An 18050-nucleotide genomic window follows, 5' to 3' on the forward strand; every position below is an offset into this window, starting at 1 on the left:
GAAAAGTTAGACAGGAAAGTAGGCATAAGACAGTCTTCTATTCAAGATCAGTAAATAATGAATGTTAATATGTTGTTCAAGTTAATAAACTGTAGGCATACTGCTGTGAAAATAGTAGCGCGTTGACAGCGCAGAGTGGAGCATTGACAGCACTGTAGTGCGCATAAAGAACAGTAGTGCGCTTATTCTTCATTGCGTGCGCGCTCATCTAGCGCTTTCTCTTTGCCAACGCGCGCGTTCCCGAGAGGGATCGGTAGAAAATGGCGAGTCTGTGCAAGAAGCAGCAATGCACGATCGAGAGGCGAGGCTTTCGGCAGGAACTTGACTCGTGGCGGCACAAACTCATTCATTGTGTAGGTAAGTATGTTCAGTAATGCACGCCGAAGGGACAGTCAGGTTTTCAGGTACCTTTTTACTGTTTTTGTTGACTTCTTCGCCATCAATGTTGCAAAAAAATTCGGGCTGTGACCATCAGGGGTAACAGAGCGACTTTTTTTTGTCCTCAACTGTTCCATTTCCTCTCGACAGTCACTGTTGAGCGCAATGAAATATTGTTTAACGTTACATCGAAATGCAATTACATGGCTCTGAATATTATATTTACTATTTCTTATGCATTTCAGGTTATCTATCTGTGTACCTTTTGGTTTTATCTATAGCTATAATTTGTTTAAAGGGCTCTGTGTTTGTTGTAGCGGGAGTGTCAAACACAGCACTAATTATGAGCGCATATTCCATTTACTGAGGTGCGCGCTCCCGCGCGATTTTACAGTATTTTTGGTGGGGGGTGGCGGAGGCGATGCTCAGGTCAACGAGCTTTTCTCCAAAGTAGCTATCGGGGGCGCGCATTGCTGCAATGAGGAAGTAAGGTCAGACCATAGATTTAAATTACTAGAGAGTCTGTCATAAACCCTCAAAGTGCCAGAATTATTAGGCATAATTAAGTAATAAGGCACAAGAGGCAGTGCTGTATCATGTATACAGTCACAGACAGGTAAATTACATTGTCCAGGACGACGTGATAGCTGAGTGCCTTATTGCTATTATAAAACTGTTACCAACATATTAAAATAATAAAGAATTACATATTTTCATTAAAACAATTTTTTTCAATTGATGCAATTTCATTCTTCCACCAGAATATATATTATTTTGGTCATGTTAGTTCTTTTGGTCATGTTGCTTTAGACACGACGCAATCTTTAATTATTTTTGCATAGTTGCTATGCAAAAGCACTGGTCATCCATAAAAAAAAATGGTTGCTATGTGGGCTGGATAATGTTTTCGTTGCTAGATAACCAGCCAACTTCAGCTAATTTAGTCATGGCAAACATTGAACCTGGAATGATAGTACACTAGCTGCATTTTTGTTTGCTTGATCTTTTTCTATTGGTATTTATTTGGATGTCTCCATAATAATGACGTTGATGCGTGATTTTTAACTGGCTCAGCAAAAGTTGTATTGTCTGTGCACATTTCACTCTATGTATGGTACTACCAAGATCGAAATTCAAAAGTGAAACATTGTTTCCAAGGTCTGAAAGGTAGACAGCTAAGTTTATATTAACCCTGCTGTACCAAACTAAGTGCTAGGCTGGAAGCAAGGGGAAATAATATGCGAGTTGAGATGAATAGAAGAGATGGTTCGGACAGCAACATGAACATGATATTCTTGTGGATGCGCAGTGATCATTTTCAGATGGAACTGTTAGCAGGCATAGGTGTGTCTGTGATGGCCAATACAGCACGGCTTGGAACGCTGCTCTTTCAATCAGCATCCAGGATCCAAACCACCAGTTTTATAATGCTGATTTTAGTTATGCAGGATAATAAAAGTAAGGCATGTGATATATCAAATTATGTAATAGAATTGTTAACCTAATATTGTCATATAATTATAAATAGTTTTTTTTAACCAATATTCTGTAAGTGTGAACAGACCATAAATGACAATGTTTTGTTTTCTTGGAAAGCTGTGTACTATTATACAATGTCAGTACTTGTTGCATTTACAACTTGTCTAAGTTCTATCAACGGATTTCAGCCAGTGTATGGCTGCCTGTGGATTGACTGCATTGTTTGAATTGGAGGATGGCATATTGGCAGTTAATTAGAACCATTTATGGAATAATTCCTCTAAAACTGTCTGGCTAGCTAACAAACATACCGTGCAGATAAATTCTTCAGATTCATTATTTCAAAGAAATATCTCGTCACATCACTGGCAAACTATGACCAAAAAGGCTGACCTTTATCCCATCATAAGAAGGTTCATGTCCATTCTAGCGTTTTAATTGGGTTAGACCCTCTAGGGCAAACTTGCTTCTTGGAAACAAAGTTAGTTCATGTAGTCAGTCGGGTTGCACTTTTCATCAATACTATTTGCCCCCATTTCCCCATGTGTATTGTCCTTCAGTACTCTAAAACTGGCGTGCAACATCTTTGTATCTGAGTTTGTTCTTGCTCCGAGAAGTAGTATTCGTTTTTTTGTTTGTTGGCATTGCATCAACCTTACCTACAATGACCTACCAATCTGGTTAATATTAGAATCCCATAAACTGCCTTTATATCTGTGCATGTGCCCTGTGGAAATAGCCAGGCCTCCTTTTTCAGTGACCCACTCACCTACTTAGAGAGAGTTGAAGGTACTGTCCAAAGGAATGCAACAATTTGGACCTCTTATCCCGTTTCGTGCTGAACTCAAGCCTGGTCAAATGCACTGTACTGTAAATGAACAGTAGAGTGAAACAACATATTTGACCAACTTTCCATGTCAAGATTTACATTTTTTTATTTTTGTTTTGTGGGGGGAAATGCATTGGTAACATACCTCAACGTACATTTTATATTTCACATGCTTACTGAACATGACCCTGATCCCAGGTGTTTACTGAATGCAGTGAAATTAGAGGGGGGAGGGGGAGGGGGGGGGAGGGGGGGTAAAAGATAAACAGAAAGGACATTCTTGCTGTCTACTTCCCCAGGCCAAGTCAGCCCCTATGGTCAGCACTCCATCCTTGACCCACAACTGTCCTATTGTTCCCCTGCTGCTATGCTACAGTATGGAGGCCTGGGGAGCAGACTTCATAACAGCATCCCCCATTATTACCTAAAGTCAAGACAAAAACAGCCTTTTGTTCAGGTTTTTGGTGGAAAGACGAGAGTAGCACCGGCCTGCTCAAACTGAAATGGACATTTTGTTCCATGTTGTGTGTGTGTGTGTGTGTGTGTGTGTTGTTTTCATGTGAACAGTAAAGTCATGGAGCAGAGAGGAGTGATTGTCCAACAGAACAGCAGAAACTATTGTCTATCAGCCTCCGTATGCAAACGTGTGTATCCACTGTACATGAATCCTCGGTCTTGTTTTGGGAATGTTTTGCATTCCAAATGGCTTGGAATATCAAGGACTATGAATGCCAGCGAAACATAGAAGGCCAATACAGACTTTATGGTGGAGGAAAAGTTGATTTTGGAGGGGGGGTCATAACAATTTCAGATGGGACAACTGAACTGCCCTTTTTTTACAACTGGGAGCAGGGGAACACAATCTTTGTGAATTGGATGTGGCGCTCAGGCTAGTTCAAATTGTATTTCACGGCACTGCCACAACCCAGAGCTGCAGTAGGGGACAATACGGGGTACCTCTAAAATCCAACCAGTGTTGGTATACAGTCTAGTTCTTGATCTCTGTGGTGCTTTTGAGGTTTCTGAGTTTATATTGTAGTGTTTATTTTGTATTTCTCAGTTTGAGACGGGGTCGAGGGTTAGCAACACAACAGTCTCTGTACGACCACAGCGATTTCAGCTGAAGCCACAGCTAGGCCTAGTTCTTTATGATTACCTTTTGAAGTGTAGCGTATTGCATCTAGGGGCTTGAGGGCTACGTGGAGGACCCCCCCCCCCCCTCGCCTGAAACAATGGAAGGTTAAATACCGTGGTCTCCAAACAATGACATTGGTGACGGTTAGAAAACATTGTTTAGTGGATGTGCTTCTGTTATTCTGTTTAGCTTCTCCTTCCTTGTGACATTATTTATTTTCTACAGATGCCATTGTTGTGACCCGTGTCTGTGTTATTACAGAGGGATGTGCTTAGACTACCAGTGCAGAGGCTACATATTTACACTAGTGAAAAATGTGTTCCCTCTGACAGTAGATTACTTGTATTGTCAACATAGTTATGAACCATGTAGCTGTTGCTTTGTTTAATCTTCTTGCCTTGAATAAACTGCTTAGGCCTATATCAGTCTTAGAATTCATACTTCATCCATAGTTATGCAGTCTAGCCCAATTTGCTGAATTCTTCATGCAGAGCCCACAATAACTAGGCCTACATAAGAAGCCATTTCTCTGTCCAAAATATATAGATAGAGGTTTTTACATATTTCTTTATGCTCTCTGGTTCTCTTACTTCTTCCTCCTTTCCGGTTCTCTCTGTCTCTGTGTACATGAACAGACAAAGCCTTCTGCACACAGCCCTGCTAAGGCCTTTTTTTTTAATGGAAGGTAGAATTTCCCCCCCCACCAATCATCTTTTTATTATAGCCATTCCTTTTTCACAAAGGAAATGGTGCACTTTTCATCTCTACAGGTAGCCAATGTTTTACGTTGTATCATTTAGCAGATCTATGTTTGTGACTAAATTGGTCATTTTGCCTAGCCTAGATAAAACTATGCCTTGTTTCTAATTGGTAGGTTAACAATGATTTGGTGTATAGCCTCATTGTAATGGCAGTAGCCTATGCCAAAGGTCAGGTAGGCTTTACAGAGAGATGCACGAAAACTCCAACACCCTTTATCACATGGCTTTGTAATTGGTGTAACCTAGAGATGTACATACAGCATGTGTGTAGGCTGTAGTCTCCGTAGGTTTTGTTATTTTAAGAGCAGCAATATGCCATTGAACTGTCGGGTTGCATCACATTTAGGTTTAGGCTGGTTTAGTGGAGCGTGGCTTTGTTTCCCTCTCAGAATGCTGCTCAGATCCCTCGCCACGTTCGTTACTCTTACTGGGTAGTATAACCGCATGCTGCTGCTCCCTATGTCGACTTGTTCAATGCCCTGTAGAGATGGAACACTACCTGTCGAAAACAATGTTTTGTTACCCACGTGTCATTATTGCATTGCGTAGCATATGTCATTACCAGAACATCTTAGGTGCTCAACGCACTGTCCAAAATGTATTGCTGTAGCAATATGGATCTTTTGGCTAATACATGTTAGCTACATGATTAGGCTATCATCGGCTTGAAGAAATAAAGCATAGGCTAGGATCATTTCTATATGATAGGCTTGTACCCCTTAGCCCTGTGTGCTTGATTTTTAGTGTGCGCTGTGCTTTTTGTATCTCTCCTCCTCATCCCCTGTATCTGTGTCTGTGCACTTATCTGCATTGAGCCTCACTCTAGCATGTCAATGACCTCCTTTATACTGTGTGCGAGTGTGATCAACCGCACTGAACATGTGAACATCATATGATCAAGCATGTGCTTCCTTTTTAAGCATGAAAAGACCTTAAAACTGATTTGGGTCCTCTCTTTCGACCGGCCCCAGAACACAACTTGTGTGTGTTTTAGTTATGACGATTACTTTCTGGGGCTCTAGGCTGAATGAGAGAAGCTCCCCAATTAGCTTTTGTTAAGATCACCTCTGTTTTGCTCCCTGTGAAGACTGCTTAGGAGAGAGGAAATGTCAGCTATAACCCAATAGTATCAGTGGAGTAGAGAACAAAGATGGGGGTTAGCATGAAGAGAGGGAAATGGTGAATCCCAAACCACCACCTCTCCACTACCTGCCTCTGTTGTCACATGTTGCTGACAACTCAGATGATGACTTCCAGAGAGTGGTGAGGGGATCAATAATCCCATCAACTTTGGGAAACACTCGTTACTTGAATGACGCAATTCATGTTCCACTTTGAAATAATAAAACAAGCATGAAATTCAAATGAATAAATTTCCCCCCTGTCATTTTTACAAAATATAAGTTAAACATTTAATTTGGGAGGTAATTCATCTGTGTCATGTCTCGAAATCACACAAACAATTGCACGTGGCATAATTAGTCACACCTATCCATTCTTTTGTATTCCATTACACAAACCCCAAATGTATCAACGGGTCTAATTTGCCCCTATACCCTCAATTTTCACTCTCTCAGCTTTGGGATGCTTGTGCATATGGCGGAGTTGCGTGTTCACATGCAAATGGAGAGGAGAGGGGAAGGGACTGATTTGGGATTCATCCAGAGGGAACATGGTACACAGCCCCTAACCACAGAATCTTACAGGGAAAAGAGAGGCGAGTTTGACGATGAAATGTTTGCATACTATTAAAATTTGGGGAGAGCGAGACATGCATGACGTAACATCTTTCTCCAGTTCAAACAAACTGGTGTAAAGTATTGTACCCTTATATTTCACTGCTTAGAAATGGCCAGGATTTTAAAGTAGGCTAGAGGCTGCAGGTAGCCTAGTGGTTTAAGGGCATTGGTTCGAATTCCAGAGACAACTAGGTGAAAAATGTCACTGTGCCCTTGAGCAAGGCACTTAGCTAACCCTATTTGCTCCTGTAAGTCGCTCTGAATAAGAGCTTCTGCTAAATGACTACAATGTAGAGAGCATGCGCTGAAAATCAATCCCCTTTATCATTTGTTTACGTTCATGAATAGGATTCTGATTCACAGGCTACTGAATTGATTTACTTAAAATAGAAATGACTGCAACTCTGCACCAGCTACAATTGGAGATATGAAAGATGCATCAAAAGAAACAGCCTACATCTCAGTTTTCACTTTTCCTCATCCATCATAAACGTTAACGCCAAAGCTTGTGCACGCATGTGCAAACACAGGGCCCTATAAAATATTGTATTTCCCCCCCCCCTACATTTTGTTTTCTGTAGTTGGTTTTATCAGGTTTCTGTTTTTCAGGTTTTTACTCTCAAAATCACTTTAAAAAAATAAAAAAATAAATAAATAAATAAATACAATATCCAATTTAGTTTTCCGCAACAATGCTTAAACCACAACAGGAGACCACTTTTGAAGTTTTGGAGTTTTGGGTGTAGCCTTTTATGCAAGTGCACTAGCGGTCTTTCTCCTAGCGCTCATGTGATTGCAGAGTTTGCTAAACAAATGACCAATGGATTGATGCAAATAATCATGATATCATTCTGCCAGGTAGGCTACTAACCTAGTTAACATTTCTATTAGGCTTGGGCAGTATACTGAGTATTGAAAAACAATCCCGTCTTTCAATACTGTCAATTGTATTTTATTTTGAATTTAAATTAAAGTTCAATAATGTGAATATTTGTAGCTACTCTTAGCTTATTGTGTTCTTCATTTCACCTGTCACATAATTTGACATGAATCTTATCGTAGTTCCCCAGAACAGTTGATCTTGTCAGGTGTTTGGTTTGTAAATGGCACAACGGGAGAAAGAGGGAGCTGGTGAGTCCAGCTGTGTATGTAGATGAACTTGCTAGTTAGTTAAGTAAGTGGCTGAGTTAATAAGGAGACGGAGCACCATATAGTGTTAGCTTTCTGCTGTGTTTGAAAAGTCAGTGCTTTGGATGAGTTATCTGTACAGCTGCCACTCCTGCTATCTTGATTTCCTTTATTTATTTTCTCCTCTCTGTTCTCGGCCAGTCTGCTCCTCCCCCCTATTCTCCGAGCAGACCAGGCAGGCCTGTTGCCCTAGCAACTCCACACACTGCTCCAGAGCCAGTACTGTTCTTCCTTCAGACAAGCATCTGTTTACTTTGTTCATTTGCACAATGTCTCTCCTTGACATTTGCTTGTAAATGTCCAAACTCACCAGAAATGACATTCGATAGCTACTATCTGTACTTGTATAACTTTGAGCTGGATTGCCTGTCTTTAATTTGTTTTTCATTTGTGCTCATTAGCATATTTAGCTAGCAACCTCTATTGAAATTCGCTATTAGTTTGTGCTAATTTTGTTCGCATTTTGGTTAGATGCCCAATGGACTTTTTGTTGCGTTTTTAGCACCCACTTGTGTACTGTGACGGCAATACAGTAAATCGTGCAGTGTTTTGAGACTGGTGTTTTGTGGTATCCATGAGTTAAAGGGCCTCATTGCCAAAATCCCGAAGTATCTCTTTAAGATCCTACATCTGTATCCTACTGAATGATGTACTGTGTTTTGAGGAGACTAGGAGACTATAGCAGGAAACTTATCCTGGAGCAACAGGAAATGTGGATTATAAGTCATGCCCTTTTCTTTGTAGGGGTTAACACATTTTTCATTAGAGCAAATCAAGTCTGACTTTTTTAAGTGGAATTACAAACGTCCAGTCTTTTTAAACCCTTGAGTACACTACACTACATTTGCATTTCTTGCCTTGCAGGAACATTTTCAGCATTGAGTGATCAAATTAAGATCTTACATCTGTACATGCTCAAACACCCAAGTTGGGTAAACCGATAGCAGCCTATACCATGATAGCCTATAAACTAGTATCTTGTCCACTTTTAAGATCACTTATCCACTCTTCCACTACTTCTGTAATAGTAGTTACTCTAGTAGTCCAGTCTTTTTAGATTAGGATAAATTGCCCCTAGACACTAATCAAGGTCAGATTCTAGGTTTCCCTTAACCTCCCCAAATCTTAATCATTTAAGGTGATCCTAGATCTGCGCCTAAGGGGACTGCTACCCAGAGCTTTGCTAAAAGGGGACTTCAGTAGTTAAGTGCTTCTGGGAGGGGAGATGGTGTCACTCCAAATCTCTTCCCCCATCCTCAGCCCTGAATTGGTTACAAATATAGGTCAGGAGAAGGCAAAGGGAGATTGGGTAGTTAGTCACACTGAGCAGTGAGCACCGTGTAGCTGCATGGTAGGCCTAACTAAAGACAGACATGCTGCAGCTGGTTCCTCATAGGAACTGGTAGCTCAAGGGTCGTTCCACCTCAAAAAGCACAAGGAGGATTTCGATACCCACCACCTTGGAGTGTTCTGAAATATTTAGAAACCAATACGTTTCGCATTTCTGTAACATTATTTTGTTGAAATATAGTTTTCACACTGAGAAATGAAGCTAATTTGAAATGTATAGGATTCATATGATATTCACAATTTTACCTTAATTTAACTAGGCAAGTCAGTTAAGAACAAATTATTTTTTTTCAATGATGGCCTAGGAACGGTGGGTTAAGGGGTAGAACGACAGATTTTTACCTTGTCAGCTCGGGGATTCGATCTTGCAACCTTTCGGTTACCAGTCCAACGCTCTAACCACTAGGCTACCTGCCGCCCCAAATATAGTACCTTAAATCTGATTTGGGCCAAACTTTTTCTAACATTGGGAATCCAAAGAAATGGTCAAAAGCCAGCCACGGACCCCAAACCAACAACAAGTATACAGTATCAGTTCTCATGGCTTGCTGAAGTGACATGGAACGACCCTCAACTGTTTTCATGCGCTCATACAGTATAGCTTATGCACCACTCATGAGGAGCTCCTATAACATTTAGATTGAATAAGAGATCTAATAAGTGCTCTTATACACATACTGTAATCGCCTTTTGAGTTGTAGGAGGGTTGGCCCTAGTTCAAACCGCTAATATTACCTCACCAAACAAAAAGTAACTCTTTGGAAGAGCGGGGATAGAGTGCTGTCTGAAACCGTTTAAGTGTGCCTTGTTGGACTTTGGAAGGTAATTCGCCAGTCTCTGTGGGTGAAGCACGGCTCTGTTTCATGCAGTGCGCCAGAGCAGTTCCACTGCCGGGAGACATGGTAAAGCATATTAATATACTGAATGTTACTTGCATGCAAACAAAGGATGCTTTGCTACCACACCCACAACGGAAGCACAATCATGGTCTCGGATTCGTCTCGGATTAGGCTTGAAGTCATAAACAGCGCTAGGATTCAAGCTTTGCGAAGAACTGCTGGCAAACGCAGGAAAGTGCAGTTTGAATGAATGCTTATGAGCCTGCTGTTGCCTACCACCGCTCAGTCAGACTGCTCTATCAAATCATAGACTTAATTATAATAAGCACACAGAAATACGAGCCTTAGTTTCTGGATTTGACCATATTAATGACCTATCATTTTGAAAACAAAACATTTATTCTTTCAGTGAAATATAGAACCGTTCTGTATTTTACCGAACTGGTGGCATCCATAAGTCTAAATATTGCTGTTACACTGCACAACCAATGTTATGTCATAATTATGTAAAATTCTGTCAAGTTAATTACGGTCGTTGTTAGGAAGAAATGGTCTTCACACAGTTCGCAACGAGCCAGGCGGCCCAAACTGCTACATATACCCTGACTCTGCTTGCACTGAACGTAAGAGAAGTGACGCAATTTCCCTAGTTAATATTGACTGCTAACATGAATTTCTTTTAACTAAATATTCAGGTTTAAAAAAAATATACTTGTGCATTGGTTTTAAGAAAGGGATTGATGTTTATGGTTAGGTACATTGGTGCAACGACAGTGCTTTTTTCGCGACTGCGCTTGTTAAATCATCACCCTTTTGGCGAAGTAGGCTGTGATTCAATGATAAATTAACAGACACCGCATTGATTATATGTAACCCAGGACAAGCTAGTCAACCTAGTAATATCATCAATCATGTGTAGTAAACTAATGATTATGTGAAGATTGTTTTTTATAAGAGAAGTTTAATGCTAGCTAGCAACTTACCTCGCTGCACTTGCGTAACAGGTGGTCAGCCTGCCACAGTCTCCTCGTGGAGTGCAATGTAATCGGCCATAATCGACGTCCAAAAATGCCGGCTACTGATTTATGAAAACTTGAAATCGGCCCTAATTAATTTAAGCGGTTGACCTCTAATTTGTATGGTTCATCTAGAATCCTGACATCCTTATGCTCAGCAATTTACTTACGTTTTGATATTGGGCCTCTGAACTGTAGATTGACAGTGTCTACTCTAGATTTCTGGAGACAAGGCACAAAGACCCTAGAAATTAAAGATACCAGTGTTTTCAATTGAAAAACATGGCAAATGGTGAGGTACCTTTCTTTGTAATATTCTGTGATACTAGCCTGAATCTTTTAAGATTGACCTTAATTGATTTCCTCACATTAGGTAAGTAGTGTTGCCTAATGGCTATTGGATCATATTTTGCAGTCTCTCTTATTAACTCTTTGTTCCACACCTCTTTACCTTGCGCCTCGTTACTGCCATGCCTGTAGGCTATAGGCTAGCTTCAGAATCGTATCTCTGCCCTGTAGGCCTAGTCTACCCTATATACTGTAGGCATATACCGCGGGTTATCCACAGTAGCCTAATTCATTTCTTCAATTAGTGGGTTAGGCCTAATGGTTTATCAAGTGGTCACGATCCCTAGAATAACTCCCATGTCACTGCTTGTAATGCTTCCTTCATATATTGGTTATCATGGTTTTCAGTAGCTCACTACTAGCAGTGTGTTTTGAGGGTCGGATAGTTGGCTATTTCTTCCATGCATTTGGTTGTATTCAGCATCATCACCATACCCACACCACATTGTTGAATGCTATGAGTTAGCAAAATTTGATGTGGAGTTAACTCTTCATGAGATCCAGCATGTCAGCTACATGAGGTTGCCTCTAGAACACATTTTACTGGCTCCCCCTCTACCTACCTACCTCCCTTCGCTGGAAATGTAGGCTGCTGCTTTCACCAAAATGGTACATTTTTTTGGGGTGGGGGGGTTTCTTTGCAGTATGCAGTCTAGTGATTTATACAAAATCGGAGGAAAATAACTTGTTCCTGTGTTGTATAGCCCAGTAGTTGTTTATTACAATGTTGTTCTAGCACCCTGAGCTCATTGTTGTGTTGCTACTGACAGCCCTTTTTAATAGTGCATCTCACTGCCTCCTGTTTAAATGCCCTAAAATAAATTCCTGAAGAGTGACTTGATTTAATGGCGTTGATTTGTCAAACCTAAGTGGATGACCTATTTAAATTTTTTTCTCCCTCTGAAATATTCCCGACATGGGATTGGATGGTTGGGTTAGCTAGCTGCTGAAGTCCTGTTCACTAACCCAGAAACAGCACATCCCTCCCTCCCTCTTCCTCCAGCTAGGGGCTAGTGCTAGCCTATATTTTCACTACTTTTTTGTCTTTGCCTGTGCTTTTTTTCCCTCTTTCTTATGAAGGAGGGGGTTGTAATTGGGGGAATGGGAGAGAGGCAAGGTTTTAAAATGAGGACTAGGTTAAGTTCTGTGCCCAGAAACAGAGGAACTCTCAGCTCTAGCTGTAGGCTGGATTGAACCATTTCATTTATCAGTTTCTTTTGTCACATTCTGTTCTGGAGGTGGAGGATGGGGTTGGAACAAGGGCATTTTAACAGGCTTTTTACATTATTGGCACTTTATTGGTTGAGGAAGAGAGTGGATGGCAAGTTGATGATGGGTTGACGACTTCGATCGTAGGTTGGTTTTGCTCGTGGAAACATTTAAGTATTTGTATTGTATTAAAATGCACAAACATGCTGTGTTGGTTTTTGTGTCTAGATGCAGTATTTTTCCAGTAATGTAACTTGTGGAAAGTGTTTAGGATGTGTGACTTTGGCTACATAAATAGGCAAATGACGAACATTTTGTTTTTGTATCCTAGTGGAGTAGACTACTGGAAGAAACGTTTTGAGAACATACACTCTGTCCTCTGATTTGCCATTGCACCAAAACAACATGATGGTAAACAACACGTAGCCTAAATGTATTCAGTTTTTGCAGCTATGGTGAGGGTCTTTACTAGAGCATGTTGTGTGCTTTGTGACGTTCTACAGACAAGTGGACAGATGTCGCCTCTGACCTCTAACGCATCAATGGACATATTGCAATGAAAATTGGCCAGTGTACTAACACAAGGTAATCAATCTCCTGTTAAACCATCGATATGGGCTAAAATCACCCACACAGTTGCTCAATTGCTACCATCATTGGCCACGATTTACCATTTCTTAAAGCGGATGAATGACGAGATGTTCCGTTAGTCCTGATTTGCTGCCAACATCTTTCAATAATATTTCACCCTCTGAACAAATTGATCCTGCTTTGTTAGTACACCAAGGGAGATGTCTCTATTTCACAATCATTCGGTACGACTGAAATAAAGTATTTCCTCAGTTAGCATACCACTGCAAATCTGTGGCAATTTACCCGACACCTTGTATGAATGTAAAACTATTGTCGGTGTAGCCTATTCGTATAATTTGTTGTCCATTTAATTATATATATCTTATCAAGATCGGGGGGATATCCCTGGACTGTCCATATTTGAAATCTGTAGGCTATTAAATCAAGTCAGTCGTGATGAGTTTGGCCTATAATAATTTTGTGTCAAATGACAATGTGGTTAATGGTTATTTCAAATAGCACGCATAATTTTTAACATTTTTAAAGGTGAAACGTTTGAATGATATATAGGCATACTTCTATATTCTTATGACAAATGTTTTATTCATCAGCCTTACGGTGTCCGATGGGTCGATGTTTCATTGGGGTCGGGAGTGGAGAACGTAGAAGCAGCTGTCTAGTATCATAATCACTTGACAAGGTAACAACGAGAGATCAACTAATCTGTTGGTTTATTCTTGTGGGTTTAACACACAGGTGCATGTAATCTCCCATTAGTAGCGTTTTAAGAAATCCAGTGGTAGCAGGTCTGCCTGTTCGTTGCTATGAGTACCTATAAAGTAACAGGGTTTTAAACCGGTCATAAATCCCTGTGTGACATGGGAAAGGCAACAAGGAAGGGCATATGAATGCAACATTTGTAATTAAATGCATTTCTAGCCTGTCTATCTGCTTTTACACTTTGATTTGACTATTAGATGTTCAATGTTTCTTTTGGCTAAAAAACGCATACTTTCACCATATTAAAACAAGTCCCATTCACGTAGCAGGGTTCACCTTAAAATGAGGGCCAGGTTTTAATATATATATATATATATATATATATATATATATATTTATTTATTTATTTATTCTCCATAAAATGATTCGCTAATCTCATTAAATCAAAATAATCTTCAGAAATTACATTCAAGGCAACAAAATAACCCCAACATTGTAAAGCCAAGTTAACTGGGTTAATATCTCCCTGGAAGTCAGAGGGTGCATGGAGGGACATGTCAAGAGGCAGAATTCTGATAATATGAAGTCTTTTTATTCATCTACAAAATCTGTATCTAACTCTCCATGTGGTCTACGTTAAAGGGCACGTCATTGAATATAACAGGCTTTTAAAATGCAATATTGGTGCACAATTATTACTTAAAATATTAAAGGGGTGCAAAAGGCATTCATTTTGTGGAACATCCCACTCATCATATTAGGCTATGTTCTGAAGTGAACGGTGCTCTGCCTAGTGAGCCAGCCACCCTTTCTCTATAGATGAGTGAACTAACTCCTGCTGTCGGAGGTTAAGACTCTTTGGAAGTTTTAGAGGGAATTGTGTTGACAGTCAGTGTATAGCCTAGCCTACGTATTGTGTGTGTGTGTGTGTGTGTGCTGGCACAATCATTGCATAATCGTGCAACTGACAATTATGGACAATAACCTGAACATTTTTTAAAATCATCTTTACTTGAGGGAAAGGTTGGTCGTTATTTTTACAAGCAGAACGGCACGGTCGGGAGAAAAATCTTGAATTCCAAAAGTTCCAAGTGGTCAAAATCATTAGCTTTTGAGATCGGGGTGACCCAAAGCTGTGCTGTATTAATTAGTCTAAGTATGCTGTAGCAACATTTTGAAGATTCATTACAAACTGAAACCCTTTTTTCAATAAAAAGGACAATTATCACAATGTCATTGCCATGGTGTGTATCCTGTTGCCTCCTGTCAGTACAGTCCAGAGCAGTCTGATGTGAGACATGACAGATTCTGCAGTACTATTGATTGACAGACCCAAACCCTCTCCTCTGACCGTTGCCTCAACATGTTAGCACACCAAACTGTGTAGTCTTTCTTGTTGCTTGGCAACTGGCAGACCCTTGTGCATGCTATATCATTAGTCAAAACGTACGTGCATTCCATTTAATGTGTTTTTTTTTTATGTGAGGCAAGAGGAGATTTGCTGAGGGTGTGCTTCAAGATGAAATTGAAAGTCAAAGTGGGGTTGTGGAGAATTAGGCATGTATAGGAAGGATGGTGTTTGATCACTGAGAATGTCAAAGTTTCTCAGTAATTGACACTTTGGCAGAAAGACATTTAATTGGGCTCCTTGGCAGTAGACTAGGGCCTATGTACTTACTCTATCATACATTTACAGTGAATGCAATGGGAAGCATAGGCTTACATCTTAAACTGTAGGCTACATGTTTTTGGGCCTCTAATGGATTGAAATTCCCCAACATTTGTAGAATGAAATGCAATTTTTTCGCATTTTGCCTATTTGTGGGTTTATAGAATGTTCTATGTATTCATGGAATGTATTGTTCTTTTTCCACAGGTTTTGAGAGCATTTTAGAAGGGTTGTTTGGGTCGGGGCTGCTGGAGGATCTAACGTTATTTAAAGGTGAGTCAATATGTTGCACTGACTGACACACAAACCCACATCACTGCCACGCTCATTAAAACCGAAATCATGTCCATCCCATGTCATAAACACATAGTTGTTCCAAGACTTCTGAACTGATGCCCGCGTTGATTTATCAACAATTCCATAGTCAAACACGTCAAGAAGTGTAGGCCTAAGTATTTAATATTTTCTGAGTGTACGTAGGCCTATATTTGCCCCCCCTATCACAATGCTGTGCTATTGTACCATGTGGTACCCTTCCACAGTGACTCCTCCTTGTAAACAGTCCGCTTGGCCTCTGGAAAGAGGCACGCTTTGTGTTCACATGAAGTTGGAGTTTGGGCTGGCCTGGAGCCAATGTTAAAGCCTGTACAGTTCTTTCAGACAAAATGTGTGATATTTACTGACGACAATGGAAGGCATTATTTAGAGTTTTGACGACTTCTGCTCGAGCGCTGTAAAAGACTACCCTAAATGGGACTATAGTACCAGTTGCTTTGGTTCGAAGCAAATGTACAATACGATCCATACAAACAAAATGATGGGGAAGTTGGTGGGGTTACTCAAGATCATGTGAGTGAATAGATTTCAGCTAGAACACTATCATCATTACTAGTAGGAGTGAACTGGGTGTCCTGAGAGTCAAAACCCTCCTAGTGCTGCAAGAATGCATTCTTGTGCTTGACAAAACAAACATACAATGTGTGCTAACCTTAACTCAACCATGCTCTTTCTTCTGACAAGAATGTTACTGATTTGAATTGAATACTAGGACCACTATTGTTAATTGCCGTACTTGATCAAGACTGGACTTAATTTTATACATAAATTCTGTCTTTTTTTTATAGATTCTGAGTAACCTATTGCTTGGAGAACATTGAAGACAATATTAACTTTAGAGATCGGTTAAAGATGAGCTGACCATGAAAGCCTATTCCATCAGACATGATTTATTTCTCTATTTAATGTAGATGATTTAATAGGCGCTCAAGACCTAGTTCAACAGTGAATCAATGTGAAACTGCCCACCTCTGACTAGGTATATTAATGTACTCAATTATGAAATTATGCTCTTAGCTGAAGGTTAGTAGGACTCGAAGCAAATGGATTTCCATGGCAACCGACCAACCAGGCACAAATTCCCAGTCTCTGACACCATTTGGTAACTTTCTTTGTTTTAATTATCTTCGATGAGCTCCTTGAGCTAGTCTGTTCATGTCCTTTACCTGTTTTTAACTAAACATCAGTCGCACTTAGACTGAGTGTGACTGAGATCACGGTCTAGCCCAGTGGTTCTCAACTGATTTTGCCTCAAGACCCAAATTGGACCAGGTTGTCTGTCACAACCCAATATTCACTGAAATGCCATCTGGATAAGCAATTTTAATGCTATTTTGAGTAAATGTATCAATTTATATGACAAGGGAAAAGAACATTCCCACCTTTTCCATTGTCAAAAATAGTTTTGCCCATATTCTTGATGAATGTTAGTAAGCTCACTGGTTTGAGATCACAGAATCAACCAAATCAAATTTTATTTGTCACATACACATGGTTAGCAGATGTTAATGCGAGTGTAATCTAACCTAACAATTCCAAAACTACTACCTTATATACACAAGTGTAAAGGGATAAAGATAATGTACATAAAGATATGAATGAGTGATGGTACAGAACGGCATAGGCAAGATGCAGTAGATGGTATTGAGTACAGTATACATATGAGATGAGTAATGTAGGGTATGTAAACAAAGTGGCATAGTTTAAAGTGGCTAGTGATACATGTATTACATAAAGATGCAGTAGATTATATATATAGTACAGTATATACGTATGAGATGAATAATGTAGGGTATTAGCAACGCTAAATAGCGTTGCTAATAGCTCTATATTGAAAATACTAATTTAATAAATTGTTTTCAGAGATTAAATGTAGAAATGTACATTTATCCGCTAATCTCATTTTAGATTCATGTAAGCAACCAAACAATTGTGAATATAGTGCATAATATACACTTTTAGTATTGCATAAGAATCACTAACTTGAAAAATAAGATTTTTTTTATTACCAATCAATTGTCAATGTCTACTCATGTTTTTTTCTTTCCACAATAAGTGGTTGACTCTGACATCTGTGATTCATATAAGTCCTAGTGGACTGTGTCACTGTATCCAGGACTTCTAAAGAGGTTTTCTTTGGGAGAATTTTTGTTGCTTTTTCATGTTTTTAACCACCATCTGAGATGTTTTTGTCATACTCCACCATACCCTGTCCTCTCCTTTCTAAAATGTTTCTCCTGGATCCACAGACTGTGAGCCTGAAGGTGTGTCAGACTGGTCATTTGACGAGAACTGTCTGTTCTGCTGCTTAAGACGAGACAAAGTCAAGGTAACTGTTTTTTTTTCTCTTCTCTTCCTCCATTCTGTCTTCTGCTGTTCCACCTGTAGTGATTGAAGTGTTTCCATTATCCATTTAGGCAAATTGTGCATTAATTATGATTTGGAGACAGATCTGTTTCATGTCTTCCGGTAGCCCGCAAA

At 39.9% G+C, this 18050-nt stretch overlaps 1 protein-coding gene across 1 annotated transcript in view; it reads left to right on the plus strand.

Moving 5' to 3' along the window:
* The first annotated feature begins 216 nt into the window (after nt 1-216).
* The window catches only part of wu:fc17b08 (mediator of DNA damage checkpoint protein 1), a 45433-nt gene continuing 27599 nt past the window's right edge, over nt 217-18050 (plus strand). Inside the window, exons 1-3 of the mRNA XM_036959903.1 lie at nt 217-357; nt 15441-15506; nt 17819-17898. Of these exons, the coding sequence (XP_036815798.1) occupies nt 261-357; nt 15441-15506; nt 17819-17898 (243 nt within the window). The 5' untranslated portion in view covers nt 217-260. The remainder of the gene's footprint in view (nt 358-15440; nt 15507-17818; nt 17899-18050) is intronic.

The sequence above is a fragment of the Oncorhynchus mykiss genome, chromosome 23 (assembly GCF_013265735.2).
Source record: "Oncorhynchus mykiss isolate Arlee chromosome 23, USDA_OmykA_1.1, whole genome shotgun sequence".
Lineage (NCBI taxonomy): Eukaryota > Metazoa > Chordata > Actinopteri > Salmoniformes > Salmonidae > Oncorhynchus > Oncorhynchus mykiss.